This window comes from Seriola aureovittata, chromosome 1 (assembly GCF_021018895.1).
Source record: "Seriola aureovittata isolate HTS-2021-v1 ecotype China chromosome 1, ASM2101889v1, whole genome shotgun sequence".
NCBI lineage: Eukaryota > Metazoa > Chordata > Actinopteri > Carangiformes > Carangidae > Seriola > Seriola aureovittata.
In genome coordinates, this window is record NC_079364.1 from 29,490,957 (window position 1) to 29,505,027 (window position 14,071).

At 40.7% G+C, this 14,071-nt stretch overlaps 1 protein-coding gene across 2 annotated transcripts in view; it reads left to right on the forward strand.

Moving 5' to 3' along the window:
- The window catches only part of si:ch211-186j3.6 (neural-cadherin), a 308,958-nt gene that overhangs the window by 160,549 nt on the left and 134,338 nt on the right, over positions 1 to 14,071 (forward strand). For both annotated transcript variants that reach the window (XM_056399571.1, XM_056399635.1), the window contains 7 exons: positions 2,128 to 2,248; positions 2,502 to 2,664; positions 3,910 to 4,578; positions 6,591 to 6,782; positions 7,544 to 7,987; positions 8,720 to 9,050; positions 10,713 to 10,806. In XM_056399571.1, coding sequence (XP_056255546.1) covers positions 2,128 to 2,248; positions 2,502 to 2,664; positions 3,910 to 4,578; positions 6,591 to 6,782; positions 7,544 to 7,987; positions 8,720 to 9,050; positions 10,713 to 10,806 — 2,014 coding nt within the window. The remainder of the gene's footprint in view (positions 1 to 2,127; positions 2,249 to 2,501; positions 2,665 to 3,909; positions 4,579 to 6,590; positions 6,783 to 7,543; positions 7,988 to 8,719; positions 9,051 to 10,712; positions 10,807 to 14,071) is intronic.

Consider the following 14,071-nt stretch of genomic DNA (forward strand, 5'->3'; position numbering starts at 1 on the left):
TGGCTACCCCCCTACTCCTAGTAGGAGGAAAAATAGACTTGGCCCACCAAGTCTCTCTTTAATTTTGCATGTTTTCATTTAATAATGAAAAGAAATGCAACATTCGAGGAGCCTGCAAACTCTATGTAGAGAGATAGAGCTGGTATTAGCAGCGACGCAGCAGAGATGCAGCTGGTGTGATCACATGCTTGTGAACCACAACAGTGAGTTCTGTGTGTGTGTTTGTGTGTGTGTGTGTGTGTGTGTGTGTGCGTGCTCCAGTTTCAGTAAAGCACATTACCTAGAGAGATGAAAAGAGTTTTGAAATTGGTACACTTGGGGAAAAGACATTAATTTTCTCTCCGTTTGTTTGTGTGTTTTAACTATTGTTTTATTCCCTGTTCTGTTTCTCTTTGTCCTTTGGGTCTCAGCATTTTTCTAAATACTTAAGCGACTGAAACAAAAAACTGAGAATAAGAGTGAGCGAAAAGAAGAAATGCAATGGCATATATCCCTAATGTCTCATTTAAAACACCAACAGACAGATGGTACAAAACAATCTGGATTAGGGCAATCTCCTCTCTCCTTCCTTGACTTTCATGTTGCTAATAAGCTGTGGATCTCATCTCGTCTTCAGAGGTTTCTTCTTTCTCTTTCATAATAACACGAGGGGTGGTGGTGGATGCAACGCTGGTTGAGATGCCGGCCTCGGCTTTAACAGTAATTGCATTAAAGGGCGAACATTTTGTTGATCAGGATCTAATAGACTTTATTAAAAATGCTTTGCAGAGCAAAAGAGGGATTATTATGTGCGGTAGGGAGAGAGAACTCTGGAAACAAGGGAGGGGGGAATTCACAGCAACATGACGCTAGATTGCTTGGAATAATGGAATATTAATTATTCAGTGAAAGATTACTGCATATATATAGCATTTTTGAAATTTTACAGACTTATGGGAGAAAGTCCTAAAGGTGACAGGATTTGATTAGATTTTATGTTTATACCCTGTCTTATGTTAAAGAGCCGTGTTGAAGTCGGTCCTGGCCCACGTTACTCAGAAAACCAAATAAATGTGAGTCTCTGCATAAACCAGTGAATTGAATTCTGTTGGCATTCCTTTGGTAATAAATTCACTTTAACCGTGACACTTGTATCTACAATGAATGATGATGGAGCTTAATCACTTCTACATGTTTAACTCTTGGCTGCGTAGTTGGGGTTCTTCAGGACTTCTTGACACCACCTGGAAATAGCATGTTTATGACAGAGAGACACTATTCATCTTGAATTCAAATTAGAGTGCTGTGCTGTTTTTCTAGGCGAGTATGCTAATGAAGCTAATGCAAAGTTAAGCTTATGCACAGTGTCAAAAAATGAAAAATGAAATGTTTACAAGCTTTAGTACATAAGACCCTGCAGGAACCCACTGTGAATATCTTAGTTTGATCCCATACACAGTTGTTATATGTTATAGCCTTAGTCTCAACCATCAAATGTCTGACACAGGAAGCTAATGCATATCATCAATAACAATAATGACAATACTCATTACCTGGTTTGGCCCCTCCCAGTATCAGAGAAGATGTATGCTTTGTTTGCATGAGGAAAAGCCATTTCTTTCTTTTTACTCTTGAAGACCTAGAATAGATTAAATTTAAATTCAGTGCTTTGCTCAAGTAGTCTGGTATTCAATCAGTCTTATACTTTAAAAACATATTTAAATGTCATTATTATCAGGTTTCTGATGTGTAAAAAAAAAAAAATGAATGAATTGCTGCAATTTTGAAAGGTAATTGATGTTCAGAACCTGCCTGAACAGCAGGAGAGCAGGTGCTAATTAGTAAGCAGGTAACTTAACTTTTGTTCAGTCAGTTCAACGTGACTTTTTTTTGTCTTTTCTATTTGTGTAATGTTACCAAACAGAAAAGGCACTGGTGAGGTTACTGTTTTTTTCAAAATCTAAAGTATAGACATCAAGTGCAATACAAATAGTTCCTGTGCAGGTTTTCATTGCTCCTGCAAATTTTTTTCAACCACAGCTCTTAACAAGACTCACTGTAGGCCTAGAATGCTTTGTCAATATCTAAGTTTCATTTCTACAAACTGTCATTCATCTCATTCACTTTCCATCTTCTACTGATCTGCAGGTGGAAACGCCAAACTGCGTTACCAGATCACTTCAGGGAACACAGGAGGGGTATTTGATGTTGAACCAGAAGTGGGTACTATCTTTATTGCTCAGACTCTGGACTATGAGCAGAACAAAAGGTAGGAACACACTCCAGGGAAGAAACCTTTGTTCCTTTTTTTTTTTTTTTACTTGCTTTTTAATTGTATATTTCTTTGTTTTGCACAATACATGCTGTAGCTTTTAATGTCACTTCTTCTTTAAATCACACCTCAGTACTTTAAGTATTTGAGAACACATGTCAGTGTTTTTTTTTTTTTACAAAGCCCATTTGGATGTAAACTTTTGTTTATTCTTGTGAAAGCCTCTGATGAAGCTGAAACTTTTGCTCAGGTACAAGCTTCATGTCCTGGCTTCAGATGGGAAGTGGGAAGATTACACGACGGTGACGGTAAACGTTGTCAACAAGAATGACGAGGCGCCGGTGTTTACCGTTAACGAGTACTACGGCAGCGTGACAGAGGAGCTGGATGGCTCGCCGGTGTTTGTGTTACAGGTACAGCCCAGTCATTCAGCTGTGTAATGCAGTTTGTGAAAGTGTTTTTGTGCAATCTTCTGTTTATTTAGCATATTATTATTGTAATCACTTCCAATTGACCGCACATGGTCATCAGCTGGTGAGGATGCTGACATCTCCTGCATGAGACATATAGCTTTACAATCAATCAATCAATCAATCAATCAATCAATCAATCAGTCATCAGCTTAACACGTTAAAAAGTCAACCAGAGACAACGTTTTCAACTAACTCATAGAGCTAATCTTAGCTTAATTCAATGGCTACCAACAGCTGATTAAAAACCCTAGGAATTGTAGTGCAGTTTTAAATGAGTTTAGTTGAATGTGCCTCAATGAGAATAGCACTTCAAAATGTTCAGTTCTTCTTATTTATGAGTTGTTTAATTAAGGATTTAAGTTGTATACCATTAATCAACATCCAGTCATTTCATACTTTCGAGCTTCGGTAAAAAGCAGCAGAAATATGGTTCAGATTGAGTTCACCGTTATTTAATCCTGCCCCTTTTCTCTGTTTGGATTTCGTTTTTTGAAACTGATTTCAGTGATTATGCTGTAATTACTGCGTAGCCTCGGCCAGATATGGGCCATTGCAAGATCATCCCGGCTTTAACCCTGAAGCTACGTGTTGGATAAGTTATGATCCCGGTGAATAGAACAGACATTTACGCATAACTTGTGTAAATTGTCACACTTGTATACATCCAGTTTAGCACAGTTCAAGCTTAATAACACGTAATATTTCTTCACCACCATTAAGCCTCTCTCAATTACATGAGACTAAGTACAGTTTGGTTTGAAAGTTATTCATGGTAAGCCCGGTGCTCTCTTCCCTCTCTACATATGTCAGAGCACATTTCTTACCCCCTTTAAAGGAACACAGTTAATTTTGGCTCTACATCACACTGCAATTACCGTGCTAAATTGAAACATCTTTGGCCTGCCCAGGGTGTAATTGCTGATGTGTTGAGGATGAATAAGAAGGAGCAGACAGAACAAGAGAGGCAGAGGAGGTGTGGGTTGGGGTTGAGGAGGTTGGATCTTCGCCAGATTTACCTAGTGAAGAGTTAATAACTGCACAGTGTCTCTAGTCAGGATGTACTGCCAGATCAGCAGCATTTCAATAAGTAAATAGTTAAAGATAAAAGAAACAAAAAAAAAAAAGAAAACTCTGTGATTACGCTCTCATCCTCCTCTCTGTCTCACTGTGCCTTTGATGTTGTAGGTAACAGCGTCTGACCCAGATAAGGATGCCGACCAGGAGGCCCTGCGTTACTCTCTCCATGGCCAGGGCGCAGAGAGCGAATTCATAATTGATGAGGTCACAGGCAAGATCTACGCCCAGCGGACCTTGGACCGCGAGGAGCGAGCCGTGTGGCGTTTTGTCGTCCTGGCCACAGACGAAGGTGGCGAAGGTCTGACAGGCTTCACCGACGTCATCATCAATGTGTGGGACATCAATGACAATGCGCCTGTCTTCACCTGCGCCCCCAGCTGCCACGGAGACGTGGCGGAGAACTCTATAGTGGGGACATCCGTCATGGAGATGACGGCCACGGACCTGGATGACTCAGCTGTGGGGCAGAACGCTGTGCTCTCTTACAGGATTGTGGGTAGTTTAGATGCCACTAACATCGAGCTAGAAGGAGTGCCGACTTTCTCAGAAATGTTCACTATCAACCCCACCACAGGGACAATCACTGTAGCCATGGGAGGTCTGGACAGAGAGCAGGTTGAGTCCTACCTCCTGGTCGTGGAGGCCAGAGACGGGGGAGGGATGACAGGTACTGGAACCGCTACAATTCAGATCAAGGATGTGAACGACCACGCGCCAAGGTTCACTGATCACTCCTGTCTGGCAAGGATCTCTGAGAATGCAGAGCCCAATGCAGAGGTGGGTCGGGGTCCTGACTGTTGATAAGGCTAGAATAAGCTAATAAAACAGCTTATTCTACAGAAACCAGTTTCTCTCGTTTATTTTAAATGATATCTGCAAATGTAAAGACAGCTTTCAGTGGATATACGTCAGAATCCAGTGTCTCCCAAAAAGACAAAACCCAAAGCGTAAAGTCAAGGGAAGTAAGTCAGCAGTCTGTCTTAAACCTAGTAAAGCTAGTAAACCACTCAGACATTTTAAAGCACCTTATTAAGCGGCTTATGTGATTTCTGAGGTTCAGTATATTTCACAAGATTTTATATTAGAATAGAATATTAAGAACATATACAAAGGCGTCCGCTGACACTGTGAAATTAATAATGGCATCTGTTTTCCAAAAACAAGCTTAACTTTTAGAATGTTTTGGCCCTTTTTCCATACAAGTGCATAGACTAGCACATTCAGCATATGTATTTTCCTGACCTTTGCCAGTTTATTTTGTATTTCTTTTTTCTTACCCACATTGCAATTAACATATCAAAAAAAGCAACTCTGGTTTTTCTGCTTCATTGTAGTATACATTTATTTATTTAAATGAATGCAAACCTATTAATCATTTGACTGAAATAAACTAAAAGCAACCTGCATTATAAAAATGGAAAGGATTGTGGTATCTTCATTAATCTGAATTCACATTAAAGCTCCTGCAATGGATATTTACACTTGTTTTGAGCATTGGAGCCCAACTCTGCAGCTCTATGCAGCTTCCATTCTCTTTTAATTTAGTCCTTGTAATATGGTAATAAAATATAGTATGTATGTACATATGTAATGCAAGTATGGGTGCTTCCCCATAGCAAAAAGTTTAAACAAGCCATCAGTGCACTACCTGCTCAGCATAGAGAGACAAGTAGACTAGTGGCTGGTGTAGAAATTCAAACATCTGTCAAGCCGCAGTGACCTAGATATTTTTTTTTTTTTTTAAAAAAGAAAAAAAAAGGGCCGGTTTCACAAAGATAGACTGTGACTGTAACATAGATCAAACCAACAGTCAGACTTCAGACAGACATCTAAATTAGTCTGTAAAAGTAAACCCTAATTGTTGACTATCTTAATGCTTAGTCTTTATTGTTTTGAGCAGTTTTTAGGCTAATGATAGCGAAACGAACACCATGGACCAATCTACAAGAGCAACGCAGCTGTGAATATAAGTATAAATTAATCATGTAGCCCGTCATTAGTCCAGTGTGCTACCCATGTTGTTCTGTTTCCGCTGGTTTTGTGTACAAACCATTGTTTTTCTTCATGTCGACAACTAGCGCCCCGTCGACCAATAATATCCGGCCTGACAGATTTTTGTTTTATTTTAATAATCCGATTTTTTTTAATCTTGCAATATCAGACTGACTGTCCCACATTTAGCTACAATCTCCAAATAGAGAGTCTACCCCCACCTGAAGAATGCTTATTACACTTTTATCCGTGTTGAGATTGAATGACAGAACAATCACGCATCAGGCAATGCACTGCAATGCACTGTTGTTAGTGTACAGCATCTGATGCTAAAATAGGTCTCTGTCATGGCAGCAACAGTTACTCCCATAACAGAATCACTTCCTCTTTAGCAATTTATGAATGATTTTGTTTTTTTCTTTTTTCTTCAAGCAATGCTTTATTTCAAGCTGGTGTGAGCTTATGTATGATATGTGACTGTGGATCACAGCACCACACGTGAACAGTAACAAAGCAAATTCCAGTCGCATTTTTATCAATCAAGTTCTTTAATTAGACTTAACATCAGTTTCTTATTTATAGAATATTTACAGAATATTGTGAAATTTGTGGTAGAATATTGTCATCATACAAGTTGTTAGCGACCACAGTCTGCACTGTTTCAAACTCTGTTACTCGGCTCTTTTCAAAAATACTCCACCAACTTCAGGAGATTTCAATTACTGTATCAAAAATGTAAGAATCCATCGTAGCCAAAGGGACATACTTCATCCACATAATGTTTTGTTCTCTTTCAGGTATTGGAGCTTGCTGCCGAGGACAGAGATACTGGAGAAAACGCCCAGCTCACCTTCAGTGTTGTGTCTGGAGACCAAGAGCAGAAGTTCTACATGGTCAGTCACAAGCAGGAGCAGCGCGGCACCCTAAGGCTTAAGAAACGTCTGGACTATGAACGACACAGCGAGCAGAGGTTCAACCTCACCCTGAAGGTATATGGAAGCTGTTCCAAAAGCCCCGTGCAACCACGCAGCCTTGCACTTTGATTCAGCTTCTGTATCAGTCTGAGTCAAGACTGACAGAAGCCAGAGGATGAATGATGCTGTGGTGCCTGCTGTTGTAGTGTTGAAAATATAAAATGGATTTGTAGTAGACATCTTAAAGTTGTGTACTTTCACATACAGTTTGTTCCTGCAAGGTTTTGGGAATAGTTGCAACTGATAGAAAAAAAAAAAAAATGGCAAAGGTTTTGAGAATTTCCCTAAGCAGTGATCTCAAAGTTGGTTGTTTTTCTTCATCGCCCATAAATCCCTCAAAGCAACCTGTCATCCTCTCAGTCAAAAGTTAAGACAAAGAGTGTTGAGAAGAGAAGAGAAGTTCTATAAAGCCAATTAAACACAAAGTTTCATATATCGGTTACAGACAGGGACTTTAAAGCTCCGCCAGGTAACTTTTCATATTGGGTGCAGTGAGAGGTTGCTGTTTGAAAATAACTTGAAATTCCAAAGGTGATATAAAAATCTGTTACACACATATCAGCACAACACAAATGTGGATGGTGTGACACTGCTTTACAGCCTAGGGTTTGATCACTACTGTTTCAGTAATTTGTACTTGACCCTTATTTTGTTTGATATTATAACTTCCAACTGCTGACAATGCACAACATTAGAAATCTGTTTGGATAAAACTTACAATCTTGTCTGTACCGCACTTGTGTGACATTTGAGACCGGATGTGGTTCCCGTTTCAGGTTGAAGACCTCGACTTTTCCAGCCTTCTGCACTGTGTGGTGGAGGTGGAGGACTACAACGACCACGCTCCTGTCTTCATTCCACACTTCCTGTCACTCGCCCCGCTGCCCGAGGACATCACCGTGGGAACCAGTGTGGCACGTTTGGTGGCCAGCGACTCTGATTCAGGCCAGAACCGTGACATCACCTACAGCCTGTCAGAGGACTCCGATCCCGAGGGGCTGTTCACCATTGACCAGTCCGGGGTGCTCTCTGTGGCCCAGCCTCTGGATCGGGAGAGGGTACCCCAGCATCACTTGGTTGTCATAGCGACTGATCATGGGCTTCCACCTCTAACCGGCAGCGCCACGGTCCAGCTGCCTCTATTGGATGTGAATGATAATGGACCAGAGTTTGAGGCCGCGTACTCCCCAATAGTATTTGAGAATGTGGCTGGACCACAGGTAGGCTTGACTGGGTTGGAACTCAGGAAATATGTGACATACTGATATTAATGCAATGAGTCTGTGAAAATAAGGAAGTTAAAGGTGCACTATGCATTCCTGCATTAGCGCGATTTTATTTTTGTCTCAAATCATAGGCATCTCCCCTTGATCCGCTAGCTGCCTGCCCCCTGAATACACAGTGAAAAAGTGCAGCCTCAGGCGTCACAAATGGCAAACAAACACTAGGGCCACAGGCTGTGCCCCAAAACATAACCAATCACGTTCCAGCCACTCACCGACAAGATGGTTGGGGGAGGGGGTGGGGGTTAGTGCTCGTGCACATATGAGGGGGGCAGTGAGCAGAGTTGATAGAGTAGCGTGAGTATCGGAGAGTACACAGCTGGATGGCGCCGTGAACTAGGTCTAACGACTCAACGATATATTTTGGGAAAATGGCCGAGGCACGGACACGACCAAAAAAAAGACGTTCGGATGAATATACGACGAGGAGGAGAGAAATGGAGAAGGAACGAACGAGGCATTTGTATTGGGGAATCGATTCAAAGGTGGCGAGAACTCCGCCGGCAGATGCAAACATGGGGGGGAGGGGCGAGCTTGCTCTGTTTCGAACGTCAACAGAAGTGACGTCATGCAGGAATGCATAGTGCACCTTTAAGCTAAGGAGAATTATTGTTCATTAGTGGCATGGATGAAAAAATCCAACGCCTCCTGCTCTCCCTCCTTGTTTAGGTAGTAAGGTTGAACCAAACATCGACCCTCCTCCGAGCTGTGGACCAGGACTCTCCCGAGAACGGTCCGCCCTTTCACTTCACCATCCCATCCGAGTATCGCCACAGCAATGATTTCTACCTCCAGGACAACCTAAACGGCACTGCCACACTGACAGCCCTGAGAATGTTTGACCGCGAGCGCCAGAAAGAGTTCCTCATTCCTATTATTATGAGCGACAGTGGCCGTCCACCCAAAACAGTGACCAGCACCCTGACGGTAACCATCGGTGACCAGAACGATCACGCACACGTGGCAGGGGAGAAGAGGATTTTCATCAATAGTCACCGAGGTGAGAAGGTCATCTCCAACTTCAGGATGTAGTGTTCAGAGACAAGCGATGAGACTCTGGGGCCAGTTGCACAAAACACCTTCAGTTTTCTTCTTAAGTACGGCAGTTAAGGTTTAATTTCTCCTTAGCTGAGGGAGTTACTTAAGGGTGTTGCACAAAATTTGACAAAAATCCATCACCATGGTGTTCAGCAGACAGGTCAGAGCGGTTAAACTGAGTTACCTGGCGCACTGCTGATCTGTGGACATGAAATACCTCGACTGTATGTGAGCAGAAAGATCATGTGGCATAAAACCGTTGAGCGGTTAGTAAGCTGGGGAAAGTAGACAAATCCAATTCTAGACGATCGGCCAAATCATAAACTGACTGCCTGTCAAATCTGTAACGTAAAATCAGTTCCTCTTGGTTAAAGGTTCCGAACACTCCTCATTTATTGCCATAAACTTGACCATGTTGCAGTTAAGATAGACAGGTGTTTTGTGTAATTGTTTTTATTTTAAGGAAACCTTAACTCAGAATTTAAAGACACTCTTAACTCAAGGTGTTTTGTGCAAACTGCCCCCTGGACATTATATATATATATATTATATAGAACATGTGTCTAACTGAGGAAAAGGAAAAAAAAAAGCAATTTTCATTCACATTTTGGACTTTAGGACTTTTTTCTCTCTAGATGAAATTCATACTGCAAACAAATTAAATCCTAATCAGTGTTCAGTAATTAACCCACACAAAACATTTTTATTGAGTTTTTCACCTTTAGCTCAACCAACTCATTGTCACCACATTGTCACAGTTTGCATGATTGGTGTTAAATCAGAATGACTCCCATGGTGCTATTCTGAGGATCACAAAGGCAAGCCACAGCTCGATTTTGACATCCAGTTAATCACGGCAACATTTTTTCTCATCAGCATGTTTGGTGTAAGGATCCCAAACAAACCACATACTAGACTAACTAGGCTTAGATTACAATGAATCTCAGATTTTGTGTCACAAATAGCCTGCACATAATAAGACTGTGTTGGATTGAAAGCACATTGTGTTGTTGATATTCCGGCAACTCTAGAAGATGAACAAGGACTTATTACTTCTCTGTTTTTTGTCACTATACATGCTTTTGTTCATATATTTGCACCTAAATTAACTGACAAATAGTATAGCAGTGTCATTTTTTTACCATTGAAAACCAAAAAGGATAACTATTTGTTTTAGTGTTGTGTAACTTTTTCCTCCTAACTTTCTGAAAAAGACAAAGAGGCTAAATTTCAACATGTCAGGGTCTGAAGGGAACCCTTGGGATAATTGAGAGATGGCAACAACAGTTCTACATGATTGTAATCAATGTGTATTCAAACAGCACTTCTGTTATGCATTTCCTTCTCCCTATGCCAGCCACTTATGAGTTCTGCTGAAAGGAAATGTTGAATGAAGCCTGAAATATGCAGAGTACATGCATAACACATCCGACACACACTTAAACACAATATGCAATGAGGTACACATGCAGAAAGGCTAAATGAATAAATGGGAGGCCAGTATAGAGCTGTGCACGGTGTCCTTTGCTGCTGTATAGATAACATACAGACTACACTTTATATGCACAGAGCTAATCATCATTTAAACTGTAAACTAATAAACTGATGTGTTTTCTGTCATTAGGCCGTATGCCAACCACAGTGCTTGGAAAGGTTTACTCTCCTGACCCTGATGACTGGGACAACAAGACGTACGTCTTTGAAGGACATGTGCCAAGGTAAATAACGTGACTCCAGTGTTTGCTCTAGAATTAAGCTCTATAAAACAGCGGGGGGGCAGGCCAGTTACATATTACAAACATATTACCTGCCTAAGTGGTAAGACGGAATATCAAAAGGTATTACATTGAAATAAACTGACACTTCACTGCAACACAAACTGGAATATATTGATTAACCTCTACTTTACACACAATGCCGCTCCGACCAATTGCTTACAGCCTGAGGCACATTTGTCTCAGTGGTAAAGCTTGCAGCCTTGCTGAGTGCATTTCATTTTTCTAGTTTTTTTTTTTTTTTTTTTAAGAATACCTAAGGCTCGGTCATAAAGTAATTCTCCAAGAGGTGGCCCATTAATGCTCAGTAGCAACCATGATGCCGCCACTAATGTTACAGAGCCTATTGTAAAACCTTGAGACTTAGCCTGTCTTTCCCTTCACAAACTTAATGAGCCCGTCCCAACCTTAATTAACATTAACTTACCTGGTTGTTGTCTTCATCATCAGGTGTCTTCCTCTTCGTAGAGAAATATTCTAACAAACTGGAATAATAGCTATAAAGATTGTTGGTGAAGATTAGGCCAATTATACTGACTGAACTCACGTTATGATTCTGAGTTCGCTAACGTTATTAGCATAAAGCTAACTCAATACTGCACAGATTTTTGTCGTATTGTCCTTAATTAAAGACTCTCTACTCCTTCAACTCATTAGCCATAAAGTATGTTGTTAACGGAATAACTGCTGGCAATAAATTAACGTAACAACTCATTGTAAACAGTCAGTATAGTTTACTGTAAACAAGTGGACGCTGTCTACTTAAAATAAGGCAATAAGGCATAGCTTATATAACTTATAGCGATTTTCTGGGGAGTAGAGGTGCCAGTCAGACTGACAAATATTTATGAAACCCGGTCAAACCCTAAAGAGGATTCTGTAAATTTCCTCACTCCCCGGGTATACATCAGCCAAACGCCATAGAAAGCAACAAACCAGCAGAACAACACTTAACACCATCAATTCTGAGCAATAACCACAGTGTATTGAGCATACCAGTGCCAAAATCAATAACAGTGCAATATATACAGTGCCAATGTCTCAACCCAACCATTCAATTTACAGGGCAAAGTGTAATGTCCACCCACTGAGTTAATACTGTCACAGTCCGTGGTTATTCTGTCTTGGCTGTTTCAGTCCTCAAAGTTTCCAACAGAGTGATACTTCCTTGCAGCTAATCAGCCATCTAGGTCCGACCCGGGCCAGCGGATAACTTCCTCCGCCTCCTCGTAAAACGACTGATACCTGGGAAATGAGTTGTGGAGTAAAACTGGACGGGTCGTAATAACGATTGATTAGTGTTGCTGTTTATGGTTAAACTGCAATGTGAGCGCAGGCCAGCGGGGGGAGGACACTTCGGCAGGATACAAGGCAACCGGACTCGTAATGTGCACCTGCCCTAATCCTGCAGTAGCGTCGGCCAATCTACATAGAGGAAACGCAGGACTCTTCATGAGGCGTACATGCTGGATCTTTCACATTTTAGACCCGTGAGAGAAGAAAAAAGAAAACAGCTCTATGTCAGATGCGTATGTGAAAATGCAACAATTTTCACCCAAAAGCCTAAAACATAGACTTAGGCCATCTGCACACATGGGTAAACAAAAATTGCCATAAATGTCCAAATTCACTTTATGTGTCAATGTTATCTAATCAGAACTGTGTCATAAACAGTTTGATGGGAGCAAGCAGGTGCCTGTGATAGTTGTTACTTGCTCTTTCCGAGAGATGTCTAATAACCTGTTATAGTTAAATCATATGGTTTTTGGTTAATGACGTGGTCCATAAGGTTGTTAGTCAGTGAAGCAATATACACTATATCTTCTCTTATGTTTTAGTTTCTATGTGCAGGTTTTTATGTAGAACCAACAACAACAATTTTTTATTTTTTTTTATTGAAAGAATTGGTTTTTCTTCATCTTCAAGACAGATTCACTCAGCAGGCAATGGTGCAAGAGGAAGTACAGAGATGGAAGTCAGTAAAATACTCTTGGGTACTTTTATTTGTTTGAACTCATGAAAGTTTGTGCTAAAGCTTAAACATTTCTGATGACAGCTGATGTACATTTACCACTTCAAATGATCTACGTCCTGTTAAATGAACCTGATTTCACATTGCTTTCATGCCGTGAGCTGTGTTACATTTTCCAGCTAATCTTGTGGACAGTTTGTGTCTGCATCAAACGTTTTGTTGCAGTGATCAATTCAGTTTAAATAATGCAAAGCAACAGAGTTAAATATCTGTCAGGGAGGCCAGAGATTTGTTGCATTGTGAGTATTTCTGGAGAGTTGTGGCTATTAAGGAAACCCCTCAAACTTTGCAGATATAAACTGTTATCTTTTACTGCTATTTGCTGAATTCTTTTGCTGACTCATAATGACCTTTTTGCATTTGTCACTAATGTCTCAAAACAGATTTTATCACTTTTTTTTTTGCATTAACTTTATGCGATTTGATGATTGTAAGCCCAATTCCTTGTTGGCAGTGTGGTCAGCAATCAACCACCAAACTGCCTTCTTGATGTATTGGTTAAGCCACTAAACCCTCATTAAATCAGCCTGATAACTCTGAAGTGTGTTCTTCTATTCTTTTCCATCCTTTTACCGTATTCTTTTACCACCCCCTCATCATTCTGTCCGATAATCCTCCTGAGGCTGATAACTAATTTCCTCATTCCATCCCCTCCTGTGTTTTCCTGCACCCAACAACACCTTAGTTCTCATCTTCCAAACTGAGCTGAACTCAAAATGACAAACTTTTGTTTTGTCTCTCTCTCTCTGAGTACAAGGCATTAACGTTTTATGACAGCTCTCTGTGTTTCAAACCTGAGTTCAGAGCACCTTGTCTTATCACTGCTGTTCTGGCTTTTCAGAAAATGGAGCCTGTGATAGCTTCTTCTGGTTTGTTTTATATATTTTCATTTCAGTGCATCAAATCAACCATAAAGCTGTTACTGTGAATGTAGCTATTAATCTTGGTGCTTTGGATCAAGAGGTTGTATTGTTGCTTGTTGCTGTAACTACCGTGTTGCACGGTGCAGAAAGGACACTTGTGTTTTGACTCAGGACATCAGTGCATCTTGTATAATACTTTTTACTGCAAGTATTTTTACTGGAGGAGAAGTGGCCATCAATGTAAGTAGTAAATGTCAATAAACACGTGCTTCGGGAGATTGTGAAGGACCAAATAGGAAAATATTGGTAGTTT